A 12,284-nucleotide genomic window follows, 5' to 3' on the forward strand; every position below is an offset into this window, starting at 1 on the left:
ACTAAATAATAATAATAATAATAGCACAGGCAGAACCTTCACTGCTAGAGCATGACTGAAATAAATGTCAGAGCTGAAATCGACATGTAAATATGAAATGAATGCTTACACATGTAGCTAGGTGTAATGTTAGATGGATTTTCTTAGCTAGATTTGCTATATGGGTAAAATAATCAATCAAATCAGTTAGACATGGTGAGGAACAAGTAGGTTGACGTGTGCTTCCATGAAGTAGGCTACTGAAGAAAAAAACAAACAGTCAATCAAGTCAATTTATTCATTATTGCTGAATCAGTTTTCTCATGGCACTTCAAGACCATACCTACGTCATTCACCCAACAGTTCCAAGGACAAACTGTCCTTTTCACAATGCATTATGGGACAACTTCAAGGTATATAGGCCTAAAGGGTAGTGTGATATTCTTTGGTTAAAACAAAAAAAAAGTTAAAAGGTTAAAGCATTATATTGTGACAGTAACTAATCATTGCTATAGGGCAGTGGTTTTCAACCCTTTTCATAGCAAGGTCCATTATTTATTTGGCATTTGAGCCACGGAACCACCATTTTATGAGATTTAGCCTCAATATTTTGTTATCATAAGATTTTGTCCACCATTCCATGCTGTGTTGATGTGGTACCATAGGAGATAACAGGCAAATAACACTTCTTCTACATTCTCTAATTGTGTAGACCTCTTGTAAATAAATTAAGTAATGCAGATGTTTAACAATATTTTAACTCTTGAGCGTGTATCCAAATGAACCCAAACGGGTCCACGTGTTTTCATTTTACACTCTCAAGAGTTAAAGATCTATTGCCAAAGGGTCCATTTGGTTACCAACTCTCTATCATTTAGCTGGGGACCACCTGGAACCCCCTCAAGGTTGAGACCACTGGTTGAGAACCATTGCTCTACAGCTCTTTAAGAAACAGAAAATACATTTTCAGGTATTAGTGACACATTTTCAGCCAATCAGGTCAGGATAGAGAGAGAGGAAATGAGATATCTGGCTGGAAAGACCTTGGCAACTAGTTAGAGAAAATTAGCGAAATATCAGCCAAATCATGAATTATCATCATAGTCATAGTCATCCTTCACAATGACACTCTGTGTCTTGCATGGTTTCCCGTGGTGATGGACGCAACCAGAAATCCAGGCAACATATTGGTGGACGTTGGCGTAGACGCCGGGTACGGCAGCACCGCATGTGGCGCTCCCCCAGCTCACCAAGCCTGCCATGTAGTAAACCCCATCGTCCTTACACATCAGGGGTCCGCCCGAATCCCCCTAAGAGACGGGATGTAAGGATGCATTCTATTATAGCCTACTACACCTTTAAATGCATCCTCTCATTCTATTATAGCCTACTACACCTTTAAATTCATCCTTTCATTATATTATAGCCTACTACACCTTTACATTCATCCTTTCATTATATTATAGCCTACTACACCTTTAAATTCATCCTTTCATTATATTATAGCCTACTACACCTTTAAATTCATCCTTTCATTCTATTATAGCCTACTACACCTTTAAATTCATCCTTTCATTATATTATAGCCTACTACACCTTTAAATCCATCCTTTCATTCTATCATAGCCTACTACACCTTTACATTCATCCTTTCATTCTATTATAGCCTACTACACCTTTAAATTCATCCTTTCATTCTATTATAGCCTACTACACCTTTACATTCATCCTTTCATTCTATTATAGCCTACTACACCTTTAAATGCATCCTTTCATTATATTATAGCCTACTACACCTTTAAATTCAAGGCATTCCTTGAGAAGATTTACAAAATGTTTCCTACTACTATTTATACACCAGTAAACTATAATATATACTGTATGCGTGTGTGCGTCGCTTTAGGTGGACACGACTACGGCACTCGGTCGCATTCACACCTCTACTTCGGTACACTCGATGCGATTGGGGGGTGGAGTTTGAATCATTCTTGCATATACAATTTGCTGTGTTTGCGTTCACGCTGCACTGTAGCAAGGAGCCGCAGCAAGGCACTTTATCAATGTGTTCAATTCATAAACTACACAGTGAAATATATGGTGTTAAAATGATACTGCTGAGCTATGTGTTGAAGTTTGAAGTAGGCCTATAGGCTATTTGAAGAAGGTCCCCACTGGGATCCCCACACACAGTGACAGCGCTCCATACGCACAGACCACACAGACCAAACATTCTGTACACTGCAGTGTTTTTTGTTTCCTTAATGGATCATTGCCAGTGCTTTAGTTGGCCGCTAGCGCGCCAGTGCCAGACGGTTTTAAAAAATAACCAAAAATGGCCGACAGGATTCATTTTAAGTTGCAGTATAACATCCTGGTGTGAAGGTGACCTAATACACTCACGCACCCACGCACACTTACACTACAGGAGCCAACTTTTCCCAACTTGTCTCCTGCACAGATCATGGTGCCGTCCAGGTTTGTATGGAACTCCTGACAACGCTCGTCAGACATCATGGAAAGCTGGCCATGTGACATTTTGTGTGGGTGGTCAGCTGAGGAAGAAGAACACACACACAGACAGCTCAGCTAAAAATCCTTCTAGGACATCTAATTTCAGCTTTTCCACCCATGTATTGTTATTGCAATTTTATGGTGCCACTCACAAATAGGCCATTTATTAAATAAATGTATATATATATATATATATCTGTAGGCAGAGACGACATATCTGCAGTGTGTATATATATATATATATATATATATATATATATATATATATAAAACCGTGGGAGGTGCAACTCTAGTTAGCAGGCATAGACATCAAAAAAGGACTGCACACTCCAGGGAACAGAGACGGACAACTTACTGCATCAACTTATTTATTAGCACGATGCGTTTCGCTGTGAGCTTCGTCACAGGCAAGCAGCTATAAACTACACAGGTTCATCCCAATGTTCTGGGCATCTTTGTAAAGTTAGTGTTAGTAAAAAGCAGGTAAAAGAGTAACGTTTGAGCAGACTAACATCAGTCACTCTACCATTCAATGTAGTAGAAACCTCTGAGTTTACACCGCAGATATGTCGTCTCTGCCTACAGGAAATACGTTCGCTGTGACCAGGGGACCCGTTTCTGAATCGGTCTATAGGCTACATGTCCTTTAGTTCATACTGAGGAACATAGTTACCCACAGTCTTTTCTCTAGCGCCACCATTAGGCCAAACCCTCCAGTTGTACAAAAGTAACTCAAAATGCATGATACTGGACACTTCATCATGACCTTTCCTTGGTAATGTTTAACACTGCTGGAAGCCATTTGAACATTGAAGGATAATGTTTAACACTGCTGAACATTGAAGAACACAGTGGAATAATAGAATAAAGAACTCTATTAAGAGACAAACTGCATCATTATACAGTAACTGCTACATTATACGATACATGTAACATGGGAAATGATACCTTATATAGATAGACTAGTGCAGCTTTTATTTAAGGTGTGATTAGTGGTTGGATACGTACCATCTTTAGTTTAAGGTGTGATTAGTGGTAGTCAGTGGTTGGATACGTACCATCTATAGTTTAAGGTGTGATTAGTGGTTGGATACGTACCATCTATAGTTTAAGGTGTGATTAGTGGTTGGATACGTACCATATTTAGTTTAAGGTGTGATTAGTGGTTGGATACGTACCATCTATAGTTTAAGGTGTGATTAGTGGTTGGATACGTACCATCTATAGTTTAAGGTGTGATTAGTGGTTGGATACGTACCATCTATAGTTTAAGGTGTGATTAGTGGTTGGATACGTACCATCTATAGTTTAAGGTGTGATTAGTGGTTGGATACGTACCATCTATAGTTTAAGGTGTGATTAGTGGTTGGATACGTACCATCTATAGTTTAAGGTGTGATTAGTGGTTGGATACGTACCATCTATAGTTTAAGGTGTGATTAGTGGTAGTCAGTGGTTGGATACGTACCATCTATAGTTTAAGGTGTGATTAGTGGTTGGATACGTACCATCTATAGTTTAAGGTGTGATTAGTGGTAGTCAGTGGTTGGATACGTACCATCTATAGTTTAAGGTGTGATTATTGGTAGTCAGTGGTTGGATACGTACCATCTATAGTTTAAGGTGTGATTAGTGGTAGTCAGTGGTTGGATACGTACCATCTTTAGTTTTGCCCCATCCAGCGACCACACACTCCTTTCCATCGGGGAAGAGCTGGTTTGGCAGACAGGCATATTTAACATAGCTGGTTTCCTTGGCACAGAACGGGTCATCGGTGAATTCCAGCTGGAGTAATGCTGAGACACAGGAAACAGAATAGAACAGTAAATAATAACACGGCGGTGGCTCAGGGGTAGAGTGACTGGATCGTAAACGCAAGGTTTCCAGTTGGAACCCGGTGTTCAGGGGACCTTAGTATAATCTGATAGACAGAAGGAATTGACTTTAAATGTCGTGAGACATGGCTAAAGCATTTCCGGGGGTCCTCAGCCCAAAAGGTTGAGAACCCGTGTTCTCTAGATAACATCACCTGTACCACTTGTTATCTAGACACCAGTAAGAACCCCTGATCTCTCTAAAACTGCCTCCCCCTGGCTAGCCGGGGCGCCTGATGGAGGGGAAAGGAACTGGTCGGAATAACGTGTCCCTTCCACGCGCTACGTCGGAATAACGTGTCCCTTCCACGCGCTACGTCCGGCCGGGGAAATTCCCGTGTCAGAGTTCTGTGTCAGGGTTGCCCAAATATGGAGTGTTGTTGTGATGTCAGAACAGGCCAGCCGACACCGGGCACTGCCCTCCCTGTGGGGGTGTGGAACACTGCCCCCCTGTGGGGGTGTGGAACACTGCCCCCCTGTGGGGGTGTGGAACACTGCCCCCCCTGTGGGGGTGTGGAACACTGCCCCCCTGTGGGGGTGTGGAACACTGCCCCCCTGTGGGGGTGTGGAACACTGCCCCCCTGTGGGGGTGTGAAACACTGCCCCCCCTGTGGGGGTGTGGAACATTGCACTCCCTGTGGGGGTGTGGAACACTGCCCCCCTGTGGGGTTGTGGAACACTGCCCCCCTGTGGGGGTGTGGAACACTGCCCCCCTGTGGGGGTGTGGAACACTGCCCCCCTGTGGGGGTGTGGAACGACACCGGGCACTGCCCCCCTGTGGGGGTGTGGAACACCGCCCCCCTGTGGGGGTGTGGAACACTGCCTCCCTGTGGGGGTGTGGAACACTCCCTGTGGGGGTGTGGAACACTCCCTGTGGGGGTGTGGAACACTGCCCCCCTGTGGGGGTGTGGAACACTCCCTGTGGGGGTGTGGAACACTGCCTCCCTGTGGGGGTGTGGAACACTCCCTGTGGGGGTGTGGAACACTCCCTGTGGGGGTGTGGAACACTGCCCCCCTGTGGGGGTGTGGAACGCGTGTGGGGCGGAGCGGTTCTGGAGTTACGTGCCTTACAGCCGTCCGTATACACACCAGTGTGGTTTTTGGCAGAAAATTAGTTTTCACTTAGTGAATTAGTGTTGGTTTAGTTTTAGTCGACTAATTGTCATGAGATTTTAGTCGACTAAATCTACGGTCGATTTAGTCGACTAAAATGTATTTTAGGGGCCTTGATGCCTTGAAAATAGCCGATCTACAAGCCATGACGCGTTGTGAGCTGGTAGATCGGCTATTTTCAGCATGCAACCAAATGTAAAATGACTTATACTGGGGGCTCCATTTTCGTCACCGCTAAACCCCTTATCCCTAAACTTCTTTGCCTTTTTCTACTATTTTGAAAAACATTTTTGAATAGTTCAACTAGCCAATCTACATTGACATTGACAAGCTTGTAGACTGGCCATTTTAACTATTCAAAAATGTTTTGCAAAATAGTAAAAAAAGACAACGAAGTTTAGGAATAAGGGCTTTAGTGCTGACGAAAATGGAGCCCTGGATCTCTTGTCCACGAGTCCCTTCCTAACATTTTAGTCTAGTTTTTATTTGTTGACGGAATTGTCAGTATATTTAGTCATCATAGCTTAGTTTTAATTTAGTTTCCAATAGTTTTTGTCAGTGGAAAAATGTAGTCGACGAACATTTTTCGTCTTAGTTTAAGTCGATGAAATCAACACACGTACTGTACAGACAGACAGACGTACAGACAGACAGACGTACAGACAGACAGACGTACAGACAGACGTACAGACAGACAGACGTACAGACAGACAGACATACAGAGATAACACCAGATTAACCCATTTTGAGCGGGAACCCCTTTTGGTGATTACATATATATTATGTTATAATTTAGCTATTGAAAAAAAAAGAAAAATCATTAAAATGTGCCTCAAATCTTTCAGAAAATTGTCATGATTTAGAAAACTTTTTTTTTTAAATTTCGACTTCAGGCCTGAATGGGTTAAGGTAAGAAATCAGCCCGTCTGTAAAAGAAGACATACAGTAAATTGATGGCCTCACCAATGTCATTAGTAGCAGCACCAATGTTGCCTAGTTTCCTGTAACCCAGAAAAACAAAGTCTCTCTTCACGGAGATGACCTGGTCTGACTCTTCTTTGCTCCCGATGTCCACTCCCCCCACGACCACCTGCATGTCCTTGGTGCTGTCACTGGAGAAACAAGCAAGTCAGTAATTAAGACCACCTGTGCATGTTAGCACCTTAGAGTATATATGAATAGAGACGGCACCCGGAGGAAACCCTGAGGCCAAATGGACATAGTGGCCGAATTTTGTATTGCAGCTCGAGCCAGCGCTGGTCCGTTGACTATCATTGCGCACGTTCATGTTATTGGGGCCATGACACGTGAACGAATGTTTCATGCGTGAACACGCACAAACGGCACAATGATAGTCAACGACCAGCGCGTTCATGTTATTGGGGCAATCCATCCCAGAATGCACTTGTTCCTAGGAGTGAAATCGCCTCATGTGCTTTTGAGCAACTTAATGCAAGTGGATGGGAGGAGGAATCCGTCTCTATTCATATATACTCTAAGGTTAGCACATGTTAGCATTTAGAGCAGCTCATGTTAGCATTTAGAGCAGCTTACATGCAGTGAGCAGCAGTGAGGACCCAACAGGACGCGATGAGGACGCCTCCACAGGCGTGTCTGAACCGAGCGTTAGTTGAGTTTTTGGCTTTGTGCTGCAGGGACACCTGCCACGGATGGTCTCCAGGACGGGACAGAGTGCCTCCGCTGATCCTGAGTTCATTGCCGGTCGGGTCCGTGAGCCTGCCGCACTGGCCTGGGTCAAATGGAGACAACTAGCATGAGAGCCAGGGAGAGAAGTGTGTGTGTGTGTGTGTGTGTGTGTGTGTGTGTGTGTGTGTGTGTGTGTGTGTGTGTGGTACATGAACATGCATTTTGTAGGCTAATGTGGGAAATTCAAGATTTGTTTTTATCCACCATTATTTGGGAAATGACCTGGTCATGTATGATGCAGTCTGACACATGGATGTTGAAATGACCTGGTCATGCATGATGCAGTCTGACACATGGATGTTGAAATGACCTGGTCATGTATGATGCAGTCTGACACATGGATGTTGAAATGACCTGGTCATGTATGATGCAGTCTGACACATGGATGTTGAAATGACCTGGTCATGCATGATGCAGTCTGACACATGGATGTTGTCACTTACTACTGAGTAGTCGGATGTCAAGAACTTCCACAGAAAAGGTAGTTAGAATTTCAAGGGAAAGTGTAAAACATTGTGTTACCGCGGCGCAGTGTTTAATCGCCTGGTAGAGACACTCTATAGATATGAACAATTAAACTTACTGTGGGAGCCAAGTTTGAATAATGTGATTATTTGAATAATTACAGCTTTATTTTGATAAAGGATGAAAGGTTTTGCCTATAGCCAAAAACGAAACCTAAGGTTTTTTGAGTGAAATCACTGAATATACCTTTAATATGCAGGATTTACACACTGCTTTAGCTCGTATTCATTGCCATTTTAAACTGTATTTTCTGTACGTTTGAAACAGCTATGGTTTGTGTTGTGTGTATAAACACTGCATAATAATACCCCACTTCCAAACGAATGGTGTTGGTAGCCTACTTGGAATTTGTGTTCTATGAACATCGTTTATTAATTAATGGCTTTTTAAGCGTAATCGATAGTTCATTGAGGCGTGGAAGGCAGAAGGTTATTATATGTGTGTATGTATGTATATATGTGTGTATATATATATATATATCCCCCACCTCCCCGGCCTCCTCCCTGTAGTTCTTATTCCAGGCGTTATGGGATAATAATTTATTGTATTGTTAATTGTGTTGAATCATGTGTTGATGGGTTATTACTGTGTATTTTTGTTCATGGATTATTGTATCTTTGGCTCTGCTCTGGGGAGTCATTGATATCAGAGCTGTGTCTCAGTGCACAGATAATCAGATAATGTCTCGGTACGCAGATTATCCGATATCACATGAGCAGAGCCACACCGCCATACTAACATGCAGTAGCTTTGCAATAAATGGTTTATGGTCAACCTGAGCTGAAGTGTGTCAATGAACTTTGATGATCATATCTATAGAAAAGTGTCTCTTACCAAGCAAATATATCAGGCCACTGTGTTGTGTTGGATCATGTCCAGCAGTAAAGGAAAACATTCCTAGGCTTGTTTCATTTTCTAAAGTAGCGTTCCTTGTCGAGTGGAAACAAGGATCTGTGCCTGTGATCTGGCAATCCATGACGCCTACTTTTAAATTAGTAGTATTTTAAAGCATCTGCGTTTGAAAACCCAACACCCCACTGTTTATTCCGGTTGGGAGAACTCGGAACTTTACCCCATAGCTCCACCCCCCAGCTATATTGATGACACAACGCCGTGTGTATGTATCAACACTGGTACTGACGACGAACGTACACTTACCTTCACATGTCAGAGTTAAAGGTGTCCATTTCCCAGCCACACACCTCACATAGGCATGTCCTCCGTTCACAATGTATCCCACCATGCAGGCGTAGAACACCGTCGCTCCGGGTGCGTACCTGACAGACCTGGTCGTCATCGGGGTGATCATGATTCTGTTCGAACTGTAGACCTCTGGAGGTCCACAGTGCGTTGGAAGCTTACCTGTGGAGAGATGTGTGTATTGTGTATTTTTATTGTGTATTATTTGAACGTCTCATTACTAAATCGCCGCTACCTCGCGGTTACGCCTCTGATGACTTTTAACCCATTCTGGACGGGAAACACCCTTTTTGGTGTTTTAAGCATGATAAATAGCAGATCAAGCTCATAGCAGCCACGCTATGAGCTTGTAGATCTGCTATTTTTGAAGAATCTTGAAAATGTGGTGCAAATCTTTGAATATATATATTCTTTCACAGTGAACGTTTTTAACTCGAATCTTTGCTTCTGGGGGGGGGGGGGGTTCCTGGAACAACATATTTTCACACGGGGTCAGCGGCTAATTACATATATTTGTGGGGGTCCTTGACATGAAAATGTTTGAGAACGACTGACATAGAAACATTTGTTTTCTTCAGAAAACTGATTTAGAAGGCATTTGTAGAATCGTCCTCAGATCTAAATGGGTTAAAAAGACAGTAGACATTTTAGCTTTAGTCGATTAGACTTCCGGTTAATTTCGCAGTGAATTTTGGGGTCTTATAAAATACAGGGTATCTATCTGGCTGCACATTTTCATGACGGCTATTGCAGCTGTTGTTTGTGGTCTGTAAAAACTATGAGATGTTTTACTTTAGTTCACTTACGCAGCCGCTGAACATCTAGAGAGTGTAGTGATGACCTCTGGTATCCATGTGTGTTTTTCACCAGACAGAAGTACTGTCCAGAGTCTCCAGGAGACACATTGTTCTTCACCAGCTGAGGACCAGTGGAGATGGATCTGTGGTCTTTGTACCAGGTGTAGGTGTCTACTGGTGGGTTGGCTTCACTGCTGCAGGTCAGAGTCACTGTGCTGCCCTCAACAACGCTTCCTGGTGGACTCACTGATACTGAGGGCTTTTCTGGAGGGTCTGTGGAGGAATAAACATTGATTGTATACAGCATTTTAAACCAATATCAATAACAAATCAACTTAGGTTAAAATAATAACACTAATGTAATTATTTTAGACACTAAAGTAATCTAAAAACACTTAAAAAGAGCAAGATAGAAAGAATGTATTTCAATGTATTTTTCTAAAATGAATTATGATGGTATTTATGTTCATGCATAGCCAACACACACACACTGTAAGGATGGAGAGGGTTCTTGGTCACAAGCGCGGAAAGTGCTGACCTTTGGTCTTGGATGTTCTTCAGTTTTGGGAGCAAATTAAAAATGCTTAAATTAAAGGAGGGAATGACGTCACAACTAGGTAGGCGTGACGACATCCCTGACACACACACACACACACACACACACACACACACACACACACACACACACACACACACACACACACACACACACACACACACACACACACACACACACACACACACACACACACACACACACACACACACACACACACACACACACACGCACAGACATCATTAATATAATTAGATTGTAATTAAATTAAAAACTCACAGTGGACAGCAACAGTGACTGGAGGTGAATGGACTGTAGCGATGTCGTTAAATGCCTCACAGTGGTATGTTCCACTGTGACTGGGCTGGACGTCAGAGATGATCATTGTGTTCTTCTGTGCCACTTCAGTGTTGTCTTTGTAAAGGATGTAGATCTGGATTGGTGGATGTGACCCACTGGCGCTGCAGGTCAGAGTGACTGAGCTTCCTTTGACAACATCTCCTGGTGGATCTACGGCCAAAAGGACATTCTTGGGACCATCTGTTGGAGAAAGATGTATATCTGTTTTACAGTCCTCCTCATCAGTTGTTTATGTTGTTTACGTGCTTCCTTGGCCCGGACCAACCACTGAGATCTCTGAGAAACTAGAAATATAATTCACCTGCAACACTGCCTACTCACTCTGCAGTAAACAAACCGACACACAGTATAAATGTGTACAGGCTATCTGAACATTCATAAAGTGACAATGTAATGATTCTAAAGACCAAATTGTCAAACTTTACCTAAGGAAGAGGCAAACATTGTGAAATATAGGCGATCTACAAACTCACAATGCCTCGCACTGCTTGCAGGTGGGAGGGTTGAACTATTGTAGATTGTGAGAGCAGCACATCGGCAGAGATGTATGTCTCTTTAACAGTCCTCTTTATCACTATCATGTGTTGTTCACCTGCTTCCTAGGGAGGCAGTCAGACGTGCTGGTGACAGCATAGCCTGCAGGCCCAGCCAGCGTGCTTTCTGGACTAGAGGGGCGTGTAAGCCTGGCCCAGCCAGCGTGCTTTCTGGACTAGAGGGGCGTGTAAGCCTGGCCCAGCCAGCGTGCTTTCTGGACTAGAGGGGCGTGTAAGCCTGGCCCAGCCAGCGTGCTTTCTGGTCTAGAGGGGCGTGTAAGCCTGGCCCAGCCAGCGTGCTTTCTGGTCTAGAGGGGCGGGTAGCCTGGCCCAGCCAGCGTGCTTTCTGGGGTCGGGCTCACATGGAGCACGCGCTGGACTATTAAATATTGTGTTTCGAACATTGTGTCTAATAGGTGGTTGCTAGGGTACAACAGATGGTTGCTAGGACCTAATAGGTGGTTGCTAGGGTACAACGGGTGGTTGCTAGGGCCTAAAAGGTGGTTGCTAGGGTACAACAGGTGGTTGCTAGGGTCTTAAAGCAGCTGTTAGGCTCCACTGTAGCTAAATGGCATTTCCCCATTGAAATTAATGAATGTGTGCGTGTGCGTGCGTGCGTGATGACAAGAGTGACGCTCACTTCACACGGGTGTGATTTTTTTAGGGTTAAACAGTGTTGCTAGGGCCTAATAGGTGGTTGATATAGGGCCTAACAGGTGGTTGCTAGGGCAAACAAATAATTACAAAGAATATAAACAACAAAAAATGTGTTGTAACCTGCCGTTTTTTTATTTTTTTTTCTAATTCTTTGTTTGGCCCAAAACAATGTGTTTGTTGTCATGATGTGTCACGACTCCAGTTGTCTTTGTCCGCGGCGTAAACGTCTTTAAATAAATACTTTCTGAAAAGTCTATGAGGAAATTAATTGGCAAGTGTGGGGTTCCCATGGCAATCAATTGGCTGAGGCAGAGGCTGGAAATTGCACAGGTGAGGGGATTTAGGCTGACAAGCTGAAAATGCGGCACAGTGCAACACGTTTTCAGCTTGTAGATCTGCTATTTTTGAATTGGAATCCTGAAAACTAACATTTTTATTTAATTTCAGATTAATGTAGTTTAGGCCTATACTT

The 12,284-nt window shown here is 43.4% G+C and overlaps 1 protein-coding gene across 1 annotated transcript in view; it reads right to left on the minus strand.

Annotated features, from left to right (window-relative positions):
* The window catches only part of LOC308313330 (apolipoprotein(a)-like), a 114,210-nt gene that overhangs the window by 69,800 nt on the left and 32,126 nt on the right, over window positions 1-12,284 (minus strand). The window contains exons 10-12 of the mRNA XM_080760412.1: window positions 10,542-10,802; window positions 9,716-9,979; window positions 8,868-9,071 (exon numbers count right to left, since the gene is read on the minus strand). Of these exons, the coding sequence (XP_080616538.1) occupies window positions 8,868-9,071; window positions 9,716-9,979; window positions 10,542-10,802 (729 nt within the window). The remainder of the gene's footprint in view (window positions 1-8,867; window positions 9,072-9,715; window positions 9,980-10,541; window positions 10,803-12,284) is intronic.

The sequence above is a fragment of the Protomyctophum bolini genome (assembly GCF_963924005.1).
Source record: "Protomyctophum bolini genome assembly, chromosome: 3".
NCBI lineage: Eukaryota > Metazoa > Chordata > Actinopteri > Myctophiformes > Myctophidae > Protomyctophum > Protomyctophum bolini.